At 46.1% G+C, this 15869-nt stretch overlaps 1 protein-coding gene across 12 annotated transcripts in view; it reads right to left on the bottom strand.

The window, feature by feature from the left end:
- The window catches only part of KIAA1217 (KIAA1217 ortholog), a 719758-nt gene that overhangs the window by 130783 nt on the left and 573106 nt on the right, over positions 1–15869 (bottom strand). For all 12 annotated transcript variants that reach the window (XM_078075245.1, XM_078075247.1, XM_078075246.1 and 9 more), the window contains one exon: positions 5209–5407. In XM_078075245.1, the coding sequence (XP_077931371.1) occupies positions 5209–5407 (199 nt within the window). The remainder of the gene's footprint in view (positions 1–5208; positions 5408–15869) is intronic.

The raw sequence follows: 15869 nt of genomic DNA, 5'->3' as shown, positions 1-15869 counted from the left end.
CGAGCCCCACATACACTGGGCTCCCTGCTCAGCAGGGAGTCTGCGTCTCCCTTTGCCCCTCCCCCCGCTCATGCACGCGTGCTCTCTCTCTCAAATAAATAAAATCTTTTAAAAAATAAAATAAGCACAAACCAACCATGAATCTACACAGTAATGTTTTGCAAAAACATACTTTCTTATGGATGAAATGAGAGCCAAGAGGGTAAACTTGGATAAGTGTACTCCCTTCTTTCAGAAAACCTCATATATGAAAACCCAAGCTTATAAAGGAAAATTGGGAGTGATTACTTGCATCGCAAAACCATGCTTCACTATACCAGAGGATTTCTTGAAATATTCCTTTCTGTGGCTAATTCCCAGCCCCAAACCCATTTTTTTTCCTTAAAGATCGATTCAGTTTACAAAAAACTACCTTTCGTGACATTCATTACATCGAGTGCAAACAAACTAAGAGGCAATCCTTGTGAGTCACGCAGTACCGCCAAATTAAAGTACTCGAGGACTTCTGTTGTATAGAGGAAATTTCTTCATCATTCCTTCCTTTTTCCCTTCCCCCATGCCCCCGTTCTATTTAACGCTTTTACCCTGTGTATGTGTGTGTGTGTGTGTTTGTGAGCAGTTTAGCATAGCTCATTTTCAAATGAAATCTTACATAAAACTGCACTATTTCGTGAGAAAACACCACAGAACTCTACACTTCTAAGAAACATAGTCGAAAAACCGTATCTCCAGGTCATTCTCCAGTTCACTGCCAAGTCTCTAGAAGTCATCAGTTTGTACCTACCGGTCTTTGTATTTCCTGAAACACACAGAACAGGTGGAACTACATTGTCTACAAATACAGGCAATCAGTTCCTTTGGATCAGGCAGGCTTCAGTTGCAGAGCCTGAACTGACTCTGGCTACTTTAAGCAAAAACAGATTTGCTAAATGGCTTGCACGATCATTGGGGTGACTTTTCACCATAGAACTGGGACAGGGCAGAACCTGTGACAAGGAGGAAGCTTCCTGCTTCCCTAGACCTCTGTAACTCCAAAGCCTTGCTGCCTTGAGCAGGAAGCTATTCTAGGGTCAGAGAATCAGGCCCCACTTGTGCCCTTGGCACTAGAAAAATGGGTGCCTTGCACTTTGACTCTCAACGCTAGTTTTAGTGACTACACCCTAGGACAATGACCAAGAAAATCCAAAAGCCTCCACAAATGCCTTGGTCCCTACTTTGGGAACCCAGCGCATTTGACATTCTAGAATGACTCTGCATTCCAGCTCCACAAGTGAAGGGAAGGCACACTGGAAGGCTGCAGTGAGCAATGCCAGTCAGCCACCGGACCCACTCATGCCTGTCCACTTGGTTCCATGCTAGAGAAAATACTCTCCTGTGCTCACACGCCAAAAAGATCAGGAATGTGCCCCAAACCTACTGACCTGCTACAAAACTCTCTTCTGTTAATTTTTGTTTTTATATTACATTTCAATCACTCCTGGCACTTAGGAAAACACATTCCATAAATGTTGCACTTATTCCATAGAGCAATGTTTCTTTTCATTTGTCTGAAATTATTTCTCTTTTAACTGTCCAAGGGCTAACCCTTCATGCTCAAATCATTGAGTCCTCAAATGCGAGTCTTAGCGTCTCTGCCCCAGCTCTTCTTGGCTTTCTGCTTTGTAGGATAGGGGTGGTTTCCTCAATCCTTTACTCGTACCTCCTACTCACTCTTGTGCACAGGAGGGGAGATTGTGGCAAGCATGAACCTTTCTCCCCACCCCCCAAATCGTTCTCAGAGAATGATCACCCTCACTGTTACCATTTTGGAATAGAAGAACAGAAACGGAGATGCTCAGTAATTCACACGTACTGAGAAAATATTCCCTCAATTAGTCTAGAATTCCTCCAGAGCCATTTAGAGTCATTCTTGTTTGTCGAGGCTAAGTCTTTAAGAAGCAATTTGTTATAGAAATGAAATGGCACCACCTCTGGCTGCCGGGCTGGTATGGGCTGGTCTCTTTTCTAGAGCGAACCATTCAGAATCCGGTCAACAAAGGCATCTGGCTGCAGCCAGGAGGAAGTTGCTACTGCTGTTCTTGTTTTCACAGGAGTTTTATTTTCAAATTCCTGAGGGCACACAGAAGGGTGGGAACATCTTGTGGCTCTCCTTTCCCCAAAGCCAACTGTGGAGCAGCCAGACCCCAGCCCCTGCTGCTGGTGGCATTCTAGTCGGGCATTTCCAAGATGGCCATGATGAAAAGGCAACGACTCCATCATTAAGACTCAGACCTACCAGCAGCGGGACCTTTTTTTTTTTTCATGGAAATGATTTCTAAAACCAAACTCTACTGCAAAGCGGTTTTGACTTTATTTTGTAGACTTCCTCTCGCCTCATCTTCTCTATTTTCACTGAAGAGAGCAGGAAGGAGATGCAGCATCAGTTCCGCCGAGAGAGATCTCATCTGGGCTCCGGATGGGTCGCGCGGGCGGGGAAGCCACCACGGCAGGATCACGTGAGCATACGGAGCTGGCACCGCGTTGGAAGCTGCTCATGTTATGAATCGGAGACCCTGAGCACATTTCTCTCTTCGCTCTCTGCTTTGTAAACCTCCAAGAGTGGCTAACTTTGCCCTGGGCTTGGGAAAGGACTGGTGGGTTTTGCTGTCACTTGGCCAGACCTGCGGTCCCAGAGTCCCCTCCCTGATGGGCAGCGCACATCCTGCACGCAGGGACAGTGTCACACAAACACCGGCGATGTCTAACTTCTCTGTGCTGAACAACGCCTTGTGCCCACCTTCCCCCCTTCCCCCTGCACCGCCTTCTCCATACAGGTGGTGTGTGCTACCCCCGGGGTGACACACGGGTCAGCCACTGGCGGGAGGAGAGTGCAGCACGGTCTCAGGTGCAAAACTGAGGGGGCCTCCCAAAAGTGAGTCATCAAGCTAAATAGTATTTTCATGTGATTTTTTTTTTTAATTAAATGCCAAAAATCCATCATGAACAAACTATTAAAGTTTTAAATAAAGACAGGATCAACAGAGCTTCGGGGGAGATCTTACAATTCTGCCGATGAACAGAAAACGACAGTGTCCAGATCCCAAAAATTACGTGGGGCCTCCAAATGGCAGCGACAGTGGGTGTGCAGGAGGTCACGGCTCAGTCCCCCTCCTGGGGCAGGTGGAGTCATAGTGGTGTTCCTCTGTAACTGCTGGGGGCACCCACTGCTCCTGGTTCTGGGCTCTCTGGGGAGCCTGCTCTTCTCCAGAGCCTGCGTGTGCATATTAAATAAACGCAGGCACACTCGGGATTTTCCAGAACACAAAGCTGAGCAAGGGCCCCTGGCAGGGAGACTGTGTTTAGACTCTCCCTGGCTCACACTTTCCTGTTTATTTCCCATCCGGGCTCAACTGAATTACGCCACAAGGCCAGGTGCAGCTAGGAGGACATTCCTGAGTTGGCCACAAAGTGGCGGTCAAGGGCAGCGCCAACCCCACTGGTCCCGCACCAGCCTCATTTCTTGGAACCATGGATCCTCTTGTGTGGGCAAACTTCTCATTCCTCTCCTCTCTGCTCCGCCGTATCCCTTCGTTTCTACCCAAGAGTTATAAAAATCACAGGCCCAAAAGTGCCTCGCAGAGCTAGAAGAATAAACACCTTGGATACTTTTTTTTTAATCTGCTGTGACTCTGAGCTCACCAGAACTTGCACAGCAAGGTGTGCTCAGTAAAACTCGAGGGCTCTGCAGAAGCGCAGCCACTTGGTGAGAAAACACCAGCCACCCTCGGCAATCCCGAGGGCAAGGCTGGGACCAGCTCCGGCAGCCTCTCTGCCCCAGGCTTCTTCCTGAACTGTCTGATCTACCTGCACGGCCTGCCGCGCTTGGCTGCTGGAGGAACCTCCTGCTGGCAAGACAAAGGAGCCGTTATCCCACAAGCTCAGTGATCCCCAGGGATGGAGGGAGGCACCCGGGCATTTATTCTTATCTTCATTTTATTTTGCAAAGCACAGCCAATCTTTTCAGGGACCAAAGCTCCCTCATTTCCTGCAAAGCACAAAGGAGAAATTCCCCTCCCGGATTGGCTCCTGCTCTCGCAAGCTGAGTGGGGCAAAGAGAGCACAGAGCTCTGGAATCCAGATGGAACGCCCCAACCTGGGGCTAGTGTGGTGTTGACCCTGTCCTGGCCCAGGATGTTCCTCGGGGGTATCGCGCACCCGTGTGTCCTACTCCTTCAGTTGTATAGGAGACGAAGAGAAACTGGAGGCCCACTTCCACCATCGAACTATGTGACCTCAAAAAACAAAAACAAACCCCCCCACCAAAAAACCAAAAAGCAAGAAAAGAAAAGAAAAAAGCAGATTTCTTTGTGGTTGTCTTCGAGGACCCTGGATTATTAACCTAAAAGGATCTATATAAAATTTAATGTTAAAATGTCACATTGATAATACAAATAATAATAGTTTAGGGGTTTCTTGGTTTTGGGTTTTTGTTTTTTTTTTTTTAAGGTCAGCTAGGAGAATGTTTGCAACCAGTCTTCTTGTCATCTTCAACCAAGGGAACAAAATCAGCATTCCTCCCCCCAAAGCTTTCGCTGCTCTTTTTCCCTTCAAGCAAGGCATTTGCTAGGTTTTATGTGGCATCATTTTGCTGTCTTGCACAGGGGCCAAACCCCGAAGCCTTTTGTGGGTTGATCCTGTTCTTGTCCCCTCCTACCCCATGACCCCATCTATCTGCAACAGCAAGTACTGGTCTGGAACCTTGAAACAGCAGGTTAAGCTTATGAAATCGGCAGAGAGATCTAAATCCTTATGATCTGTACATTCTGTTGAAGGGCCCAAACATTTTTTTAAAAGCAAAGTGACCTAGAAATTGAATTTCCAATATAAAAAAAGAAAATGGTAAGTGGTAATGACAGAACAACAGAATCCTTCTGCTTTCCTTAAAAGCTTGTTGAAAGGAAAAGCTGTAGCAAATTGCATGCCAAGCCCCTCTCTCCTTCTGTGGGTGGTGGGAATAGCCCTGTGTTTATGGTTTTCACTAACAGTAGCAGGGCCCAGCCCCACAGACAGCCTGGACGTGCTGTTTCTTCAGCGTGATGTTCAATTAGTCAAATTTCTTAGTACTTGCGTTTTCACAAGACAAGATCTAATTAACATTTGGACGCAGGGGAATAAAAATACATACATGCAGTAAAAAAGGGGCATCAGAAACTGCCCTCTGAGGCTTACCCAGAGATCTTTCTTTCGTCTGGTTGGTCGACCTCACCACGGGAAGGCTCGCTCGAGTTCGGCTGCCTCTGGAAAAAGGACTTGGAGCTTCTCCCTCAGACATGGCTTCCAAAGAATCACCAGACGTCTCTGATAAATGCTCGACAGGGTCGCCCAAATTGGGAGGTTGGGGACTATGAGACAGTTTGGGGCTTCTTGTCTGCAAAAGGCATGTGAAAGAAAAGTAGGAAAATAAATGACTATGAATTATGCTGAAAATTATTTTCAATGCCATCAAGCTCTGCCAATCTGGGCAAACAATATGGCAGGGGAAAAATCCGTCGGAAGGACTGGACACAGAAAACTGAAGATCCAGTGGGTCAAAGTATCAGTTGTGAAAGTTACTGGAAAAAAAAAAAAAACACCTATATTGTCCCTGAGTATTCCATTAAGATTTTCATCACTGCGCATCTACTGTACAAATACCAGCTTGAACAAGCAGTCGAGGACAAGCCACACCATAGGAAAGAATGATGGCAAATCAATTCCTTTGGCCCGACAAATTTTAACGGTTGTTATGACAACTGATGGGATTGTGCACGTTTATATATACCTAAATGGATGAGGCACTCACACCACAGTAAACTGAATACAACTGGTCCTTCAAAGTCTTACATCAAGACTGTTTCCAAAATCAGTAAACGAAGATTGTACGGAGACATTTATATCACAGTTGAATTTCTTCCTTCGAGCCAGAAATCCCATAGGTAAGATTATGTCTAGCTTGTTATGCACAAACAATGAATCATGGAACACTACATCTAAAACTAATGATGCAATGTATGGTGATCAACATAACAATAAAAAAATTTTAAAAAGTATCTAGAATAACTTACACACACACGACACATAACTGAATTCTTAAGTTATCTATACTGTAATGGCAAGAAATTTCATGTGTAAAATGCTCATGATCATTCATGTCAAGATCATTCAACGTCAAGAACATTCCTTGAACATGGACTACTGGTCGAGCATTGTGGGAGATGGAGAAAAACAGACAACAGGTTGCCTGCTGGCAACGAGTTTCAGAACTAATTGGTGCAATTAGTGAAGAGCACAAAATAACACAAGACAGTGGATAAAGAAGTGTAAAGTAGGGACTGTGTGGGTACATCCATTCATCCTTCCAACAGACACGTACTGAGTACCCACTATGTTCCAGGCACTGCACTAGGTACTGGGGCCAGAAAGATGCAAAAAACAGGCGTTGCCTTGCCCTCCTGGTGCTCACAGTCTAGTCAAGGGACCAACATTGAAGACAAAGCGAAGGTGTGGTGAGAGTGTGTTAACCCCGACTGGCGGGGGTGGGGTGCTTGAGTGGAGAGTTGGGAAGACCCGGAAACTGTGTTCTCAAGAAAAAGGTAAGCTAGGAGGAGGGGGTAAGCCAGAGGGTAGGGATAAAGAGAGGGAAAGGCATTCCAGGTGGGGGGACAGCAAGTGCAAAGTCCCCGATGCATAAAGAAGTGGCAAGCAGTGGAGGCTTGCAGGGGCTTGTCCAACACAGATCAGATCTCACAGACTTGGGAGTCAAGGTGAGGGTGTTCAATTGAATTCTAAGGTACCAGAACTCCAAGGAGGTATCTGAGGCAGGGCAAGAGGTGAGGCGGCCAGGATCAGATACATTTTTTAGAGGATCACTTGAGCTATTGTGTGGGGGTCGGAGATTATACCTGTGGAAGGTCAGAGAAAGGGAGTCAGCGAAAGTAGGGGATTAGGCTGAACGAACACATGATCTTAGCTCTCCCCTCTCGGACTGCCCACCGTGACTGGCATTCCCTGATCCCAGGCACCTCCTGGAAGGCAAACTGATCGGAATGAATCAGGCAGGTGAGTTTTCTCTTACTAAGTAAGATGCCAAAGGTGCTGAGGGGCTGGTGCTGGGCTACAGGCAGTCCATGGTAGCTAGTTTTTTGGTTTGTTTGCATTCCTTAATTTCCTTTAGGTCTTCCTAAGGAGGCCACTGCATTTTGAAGTTAAGCACCATTTAACTCTCAAGGCAGGAGGAGCTCTGTGGGTGCACCACCTATGCCCCACGCTTGAAAGGGTTCCGTGCTTGGCTTCAGGCTCTACTCGGGCTGTCTTGAAATTCTTTTTATTTTAGAGAGTGAGAGAGTACTTGGGGTTGGGGGGGCATTTTGAGAGGGGAAGAGGAGAGAGGGAGGGAGGGAGAGGAAAAGAGGGAGGGAGGGAGAGAGAAAGAGGATTTAAGCAGGCTCCATGTTCAGCACGGAGCCCGATGCAGGGCTCAGTCTCATAAGCCTGAGGTCATGACCTGAACCAAAATCAAGATTTGGATGCTTAACCGACTGAGCCACCCGGGAGCCCCTGTCTTGAAATTCTTAACGATTTTTGGAACAAGGCACACTGAAAAATATGTAACCTGATATACCAGGGAACCCTTTTAAGGAAAGAATGATCAGCTCCTTTCCCCTCTCTCTTGCTGAGAGTACAAGGAGACCCTCTTGGCAGGAGCACTATTGCATTATCTATAACCTCGCTCCTGGCTACAGCTCTCAGGACCTTTCCACAGAGGAAAACTGGAAAAGCGTCAGTGCATAGATCTGTGCACTCCCTTAAGTGGGGGATGTGGCTTCAGGGAGAACCTAGTTGTTCCTTAGGAAACTCTCAGCTCAGATTACATGCCAGAAAGGACACCCATTAACAGTTAAATTGTCTCTTCGGGTTAATTTTTCTGTACAAGCCCCCAAAACTGGTTGATTCTCAGATTTATTTTCCATTAAGTCTGCTTCTGTAATAAAGACTGGGTTTGGGCTTTGGCACTCGGTGAACATATTACTTGACTAGAAAAATCCCTCCATCACTGCCTGGCCCATCGAGATCTAGATAAATTCACAGGGTCTTCAATGAAGCAGCTACCTGGTTGCTACATTCAGCAGAATATCAAGGGAAGATGTCTTCATTCTGCCTTTAAAAAAAAAAAAAAAGACTACGCACTCATCTTAGCAAAATAGCCAAGAAATAATATTACTTTAAACAACAGGGCCACGTTCCTGGCCTCTGCCGTTTTGGTCATCTCTGCAGCCCACGGCAGATATGATACATTTGACGAGTTGTCATTTTCCATTGCAAAAGGCAATAATCCTTGAAGAGAGTCAGAATCAAATTTCTGCTTCTAGTTCAGGGTCACCGTGGTGGTAATATGTATAAAAATAGAGTTGTACTGGCTAATCTTTTTTTTTTTAACTTCCTGTACACAGCTACTTCGTTCCAAATATAAATTTCCCCTCTTTTTTTCCGTGTCATTCACTTTCCCCCTGCAAACTATCATTGCAGATTAGCAGTCTCCTCACAGGGTCCCATCCCCCGAAGCCAGCTTGCTGCTGAGACATCATACAGTGCAGAGAAGAGACAGTGGAAATTGCTGATAGTAACGAATGTCAGCTACCCTGTGATTTGCTATATGAGAAAAGAAAATGCAAAAGGCATTTGCAACAGGGACTCTGCACTCAGCACAGTGCCAGGCTCCCGGGGTTAGAAGCGCTGCATAGGGTTCTTGAGCTCCTAATGCACTGAAGGTATATTTTGGGGCCGAGGATAATACACGCATTAACAGTTGGACAAAAGAGCTAAGAGGTGTGTCACCGTGAGCACAGAAGGGGTTTGGGGGCAGGACTGCTGGAACTGAAGGGTGGATCAGGAGCGGGGGAGAACATGGGTGAACTGAGCAGTCACACACCCATGTTCTCAGGTCTCTGTGCACTGGGGGGCACCCAGGAGGAGAATGTGGGACAACTGCCGGCTTCTCAAGGGACATTTTCCCCGTCTCTCAGCTGAGCTAACAGATACATCGTCCAAATCAGTGGAATACCAAGTTGTCTCTTCCTATAGGCAACCTTGGGGCAGGATTTTGCCTCCTGCTAACCTCTTTAGTAATACTGAATACGTGAAAAAGCTTCACTTTTATTATTTGATTGATGCTCAGCAATCTTTCAAAGAGCTCCCGCCCCCAATGTCCTCCTTCTCTGTGGAATTCCTCCCTGCCCACTTGGATAAACCCCTGAAGCCCCATGTCCCATATGGCGGTGGGGGGGAGGGCATACATTGCAGCTACCCGGGACACTCCTAGTTTTGGACCTGTTGTCCTAGGGCCATTATTAGGAGAGATCCCCTTTTACTCTCAAGCGTATACTGGTTTGAGCAGTTAAGTGCAAGTCACCCGCGCCCAGCCCAGTTGGAGCTGACTGGACCAAGCAGTGGCCACACCTGATCTTGACTGGACCCATTATATTGTCTCCCTGAAAAATGGAGACCTGGGACAGAGGAGCTATTTTATGTGAGGTCATATGAAGTCATGGCTGATATGGATAGGGAACGTGAAACAGAAAGAATACAGAGGACGGATGGAGCAGATCTGTTCAGGAAAACAGAGATGAGAGATCCCCATGACCCGGAAGATGGAGAGCAGCTACCTGGGCCACTGGGCAGCCCAGTTCCTGATTCCAGCACACTGAGGGGCATTTCCCATTAATTCCTTCCAATTAATTCCATTTTTGTTCTTAAACTGGTTTGAGATAACTTTGTGCCTTGTAAGCAAGTCATCACTGACACAGACCAATTCTAACAGCTCCCCGCCTTGGGCTGTTATGATGCTGGCACATTTATAATATTAGCAATAATACACGTATTTCACAGATGAAATTCTCTTTAAAAAATTATGGGGGAAATGACGATGTAGGGTTACTAACATGGTATTTCGCAAAGTTGGGGGCACCCAAATTATGTCCTCTCTACTGAAAGTTTTACTGTGTATGGTATCACTATTACATGGGAAAAGAGATATTTTAATTAGCAAAAAAGGGGGGTGGGATACTCACACAATTTCAGATTTGGTCTAATAAAAAAGTCTTTACGTTGGGAGCTATTCTCATTTTGGCTCAGGTGAAGCCTTTTTCTCCGTCAGGCACTGTCTACAGCATGGCTTTTGGAGCCTTTGCCCCAAGCTGCTGAGCGGAGAGCTGCCCCTCCCTGGGGAAAACATGTGGCACCATGAATGGTGGCAATGCTAAGTGAGCCATAGGAGCAGGACTCAAGGGTTTGGAAGGCTGGATTTCCCTCCGCGCTTCATGGGGACCCAGGATACCAACCCATCTCCTGTTTCCATCACAACTTTCTAGATGTTTTCCCCAAATCCCCACGTGACCCCCAAACCTATAAACCCAAACAGGAATTCCTTTGAGGTCATGCACCCCAAGGGGTGGTTTGTGTAAACCAGGCCACCTGAACTCCCCTCATCCTTTCCAGCCTTCCCTTCTTCCAAGAGGGCTTTCTACCACCAAGAGATGCTGGGGTAATAGGCCTCATGCAGGTCTCCCCTCTGCTTCATCTGCAGCATGTGCGGACTGGTCCTCTCGGAAGATTCTCCTCCTAATGAAGGGGTAAGGGGAGAGAGCCTGCCGCTCTGTGACTGACATACGGGATTCTCATTTAAACCTCACCGCAACTCATAATCCTGGTCGCCAATGAGAAAACAGATTGTTTAAGCAACTTGCCTGAAATTCTAGCAAGTGAAGGAACTGGGGCCACGTCTGTAGGATTCCAGAGCTGACAGTCAGTGTTAAAGTCATTTATTTAAGTGGGAGTCTACGGACTAAGGACAAAGATTTCATAACTTCGACATACACACCACACAAAGAAGAAAAAAACCACGTGACCCAGGTCGTAGTATTTCTTTCAAATTATCTACCCTATTGCACTTGCTTGGTAGAAATATACGGCTTAGCTATAGCATGAGGATCGAGGTTTCTACATTTCTATCCGCCAAGTGCATGCAACATAGTTGCACAGCATTAATTTTTAAAAGACTGCCATACTTGCATTTTATCATCATGAACAAATATTTGCTGAAATGTTTGCCATGAGCTAACATTATGCTGTACTAGGAGATCAAATTTATTCTTATTCTTCGCAACGCTGTTGGTATTTGGAAACCAAAGCCAAAGAGAAAAGGAAGGTTAGGCTAGAGGCACTGATGATGTGTTTCCATTCCCATTTTTTGGAACCCTTAAAGTGAAAATTGAAACACTGAGGTCCAAAACACGAAGCCTGCAAACGTAGCTTTACGTAATATGGTAGCTGTCGGGAACCGTGAGGTGTCTGGTTAGCCAGCTTATACACTTCACTTCAAATTATGTTATCTTTTGAAAACAAAACTCAACATTGCCTTACTGAAGTTCTGCCTCATTCTAATTAATTTCCAATTTCCACAGAGGATTCAGAAATAAGACGCTTCTCACATGCGAATGCATCTGGGATGACTCATTATCCTAATACAGTTGACTTTTTTTTTTTAAAGATTTTTATTTATTTACTTGTGTGTGAGAGAGAGAGACAGAGAGCACAAGCAGGGTGAGTGGCAGGCAGAGGAAGAAGCAGACTCCCCACTGAGCAACGAGCCTGAAGTGGGGCTTGATCCCAGGACCCCAGGATCAGGACCTGAGCCAAAGGCAGACCCCCACTTACTCCCGAATTTTTTTGATAAATATGGTATAGTGCTGTAAGTGTATTTTCTTTTCCTCAGGATTTCCTTAACAACATTTTCTTTTCTCTGTATCGTGAGAGCACTGTATATAACACATGTAACACACAGAATATGTGTTACTCGACTGCTAGCGCAAAGCTTCCAGTCAACAGTGCGCTCTTAGTGGTTAAGTTCTGGGGGAGTCAAAAGTTATACACTCATTTTTGACTGTGTGGGGGGTCGGCGTCCCCAACCCCCATGTTGTTCAAGGATTAACCGTACTCATTAACTGAAACGGTTAATTTAATCACGATAGTCAGACACTTCAATCCCATTTCTTGTACTTAGGAAGCTTTCGACTCAAATCTAGTTAAAATTCTGACTTCAACTGAAGAGAACTTTCCAGTTGTTCGGTACTCTTGTGAGAGATTCAAGGAGCAAAATATTAGAAGTTAACAACAATGGATCGTCCCTGGACTTCTGTTTACTCCACCATCCCTGCTCCACATTGGCCTCAGGAGAATTAAGGGCTGTCACTAAGTTTAAGCGTCTCCTTTGCTTAGAGTCCTTTCTACAAACCACTGTGCAGTCCCTTGCCTCTCTTCTTTGCCTCTCATTTCCAAATCCTTTTCTTTTCCAAATGCTTTTCTTTTCTTTCATTTAAGTAATATCTATGTCCAACATGGGGTTCAAACCCACGACCCTGAGATCAAGAGTCGCAGGCTCCACTGACTGAGCCAGCCAGGCGCCCCTCCTTGTTTCCAAATTCTAAAGCCTCTGCTGGGTTTGGGCCTGGGGATGGGGAGAATGACAAGAGCTCTCCTAAGCATATCTGGCTTCCATCCCGCCTCCGTCCTTACATAAACCCAAGGCAGGTGGCTGCATCTGTCTAGGCTGACATCCTCTCCCTTTAGGTGGCCCACCTGCCACTCTCAGCTGAGTCTGGGACCCACAGCCAGGTGCGTTTCAGAAGCAGCATGCCCTGGGCTCCGCAAGGCTCCTTGGCTCCTTCCCACCACTTCTGTGGCAGATGGCCAGAAAAGCAAAACCCAAGCCACTCTCTCCTCAGGGTCATTCTTCTGCTGATGGCCAACCTGGGGAACAGACAGAGGACATCCACTGTTCTAGATGACAGGTGGATGTAAGCACCAGAATACAAATTAAGAGAGAATTACTTGGTTTTATAACAACGGTGAAACCTTTGGGGGGGTCTGGTGTTAAAGACTTAGAGGAGAAGAAATCAGCTTTTATTTTTAATAGAAAGCTTGAGTGCAAGCAGTACATGGTCCTGCTATGAGTATAAACACACACAATTGACTGTTTAGTGCATACCTGTGTCCCATGCAAGGCGTGTGTGGACACACCCCAGCTTTACCCGTGATCAGGAACTCCTGGGCCTCACAACCAGAAAGACAGATCGGCACAAACCCTACTTTAATGCCAACACCCAACTGTGCATACCTGAGATTCTCAGAAGTTTCTCCTGTCTCAAGTTTAGCTCTGAAAATCAGTATTTCCCTTACTCAGCTTGGACACTGGGGGACAGCATTTTCTCGGGGATCTATTTTGATGAGTTCCCCTTGATAAACTCAGTTTATACCCTGTTTCTACAAGGGTAGTATTTCAGCCCCTTCCTCCCTCTTTCCACCGAAAGAGTACCCAGACATTTTTCATGATTTTCACCTGTGAAAACAGAAAGCTGTTTGGTCTGGAGGAAAATCAGACGATTCAGCAGTTGAGCAAAGTACAACTGTGTTTTTTGTTTCCACATTTTCCTTCCCTGTGTGTGTTACTTCATTATCAGATCAGAAAGGTGAAAAGGCAGTGATCAGTGATGCCAAGTAGTCACTGCCCGCTGCCTTCCGGTCTGGAGCCGGCCACAGGCACCCATGCGGCGAGCCACCCGGAACCCCTCCGCCAACCCCCTCCCACCATGCAAAGCCCCTTCTACAGATACCAAGAAACAAAGGACGAGGGCACCCGGTGCAGAAAAGGATGCTTCTTCATTATTTAAGGAAGCACCACACCACATAGATACTCACTTTCAAGCTATTTCTGTGTCTGATGACTCTTTTGAGATATTATTAATTTATCGTGTCCTCAAAGTTGTCAGCAACAAACAAACAAAAAATCACGGAACCTCTAATCCTAACCCTTATTTCCTGAAACAACTGCCAAGCCTTTGTGTCCTAAGGTCTTCCCAGGGGAAGGTCTGTTAACAGTGTCTTTATGCTACGGAGGCCACCAGGAAGACCCTCTCCCTAGATTAGGCTTAGGAGGTAAAGACATTTGGAAAGTAAATACGGTGGGGTCCTCCCACCCCACAATGGGAGAGGAGGAAGGTTGCTAATTGGGCAGGAGAAAGGGAGTGAATGACTTTGCAGGGCCAGCTAGAGAATGCTAGTTTTGTTGTTGCTGGTGGTGGTGGTGGTGATGGCCATGGTGTTCCTCAAATTGTGGAGACCTGGATTCCGTTTACAAGGAGTGGCCCCACTGGGCAGGATGGATGTGTGGCATGCTTAGAGTGGCTGAAACCGGTGCCCACGCTTAGGAGGCCTGGCAGACAGCCCCATGAGCCCACCTGCAGACGGACTGCTAGAAGGCCGTTTACTGAGTCCCAGGAGACTCCGAAACCTTACCCAGCTTTATGGGACTACATGCTCTCCTTAGGATTTATGACCCCAAAGTGATGAGAATAAATTTCTCAATAATTGCTGAAGCCAAGCCAGATTAAGTTGATTTGCAAAAATTAGAAAGGTGGTACTTCCTGCACGAGAGGGCTGGGGAGCAGACCTGTATAGATGACATCGGAAATAGAGGCTAAGTAAACCCAGAGTCACACAGAAGCCTAACAAATAACCATGGAACCAAACCACGGACTATTATACAGTCATAATCAGGGTCTTTTAAGGATTTTTTTTTTTACATATAACTTGAGAAATGGAAGCAATATACCCAAATATTAGCACTGGATTTCTTTATATGGTAGTATCACGAGTAACATACTTTCCTCCTTACTTCTCCAAAATGAGAATAGACTGCTTCTGCAAATCAGATAATTACTAAATAAGCATATTTTTAAAGAGCAGATCAGAGAAAGAGAAGACTATTTCACAAAACATTTAGAATCCAGAAAGATTCTTGTCTGTGGTGACCCGAAGATACTCCTGCTCATTCCTGTCTTCTCAAGCGTATTCCGTATGATGAGGTTCCAGGTAGAAGGACTCATCCTTCTAGATGGCCCCTGAAATTAGGACAGGAATTCATGGGGGAAACACAGGGAATGAAGACACATTTTCATTTTCATGCCATGCAAAATTATGCAGGAATCCAGAATTGCATGGATTTCCACTTCCAAAAAAGATTACAGCTAAGGAAGAAGAGCCAAAAGCCATCCATTACATTCTGGACATGGAGATAATGCGCTTTACCTTTTAAGGAGACAAGATTCTCACATCTGTTAGCTCCCCCCCCCCCACCCAAATCTGTCGTTCTGACACCATTACCATAACTTAACTTTAAAGCTCTGATTAAAATGTGACTCCAGGTAAATGTGAAGTTTTAGCCATGTTTTACAGTCTCTTGAATATTTTCTACATTTCAACCCCTTCACAGTACGTAGATGATCTGTTTCTCATTTTTTTCCTTGAAGACAGCTGTCTGTGCCTAGGAGGAGTAGCTAAAACCAGTTACCCCACAGATGGGCCATGGGCCCCTCGCCGGGTGAGTGTGGGGGGCAGCCTTTTCCACTTTCAGGATTAGAGGTCAACCCGCCACCTGCCTGCCCGGTGTCCTACCTGTCATATGACCCAGACTCACTTTCTGAAGCAACGCCTTGAATTGGCTGTTCTCAGACCTCCCTCCAAAGCCAGAACGAGACCAAAACTTTTGAAAGAAGATAAGGCTGAGCTGGCCTCCCTGTGTCTTCCGCGTTCTTCCATGGGGATAGAAAGTTACACCATCAGCAAGCTCCAAATCTGGATCTCGTTAGCTCAGCCCCCAACCCCTTTCAGACACACACTCCTGCAATTCTTATTCAGTGTCCTGCTTTCCTCGTGAAGGAGTTGACAGAAAATAAAAGGCTAACTGAAGAATACGGCTGTTTCCTTGTGGGCCCTGTCTATTATGTGGATGGATGCCC

The sequence above is a fragment of the Halichoerus grypus genome, chromosome 6 (assembly GCF_964656455.1).
Source record: "Halichoerus grypus chromosome 6, mHalGry1.hap1.1, whole genome shotgun sequence".
In the NCBI taxonomy this organism is placed as follows: domain Eukaryota; kingdom Metazoa; phylum Chordata; class Mammalia; order Carnivora; family Phocidae; genus Halichoerus; species Halichoerus grypus.
Note: the sequence above shows the minus strand (reverse complement) of the source record. Positions and strands in the feature narration are given on the sequence as shown.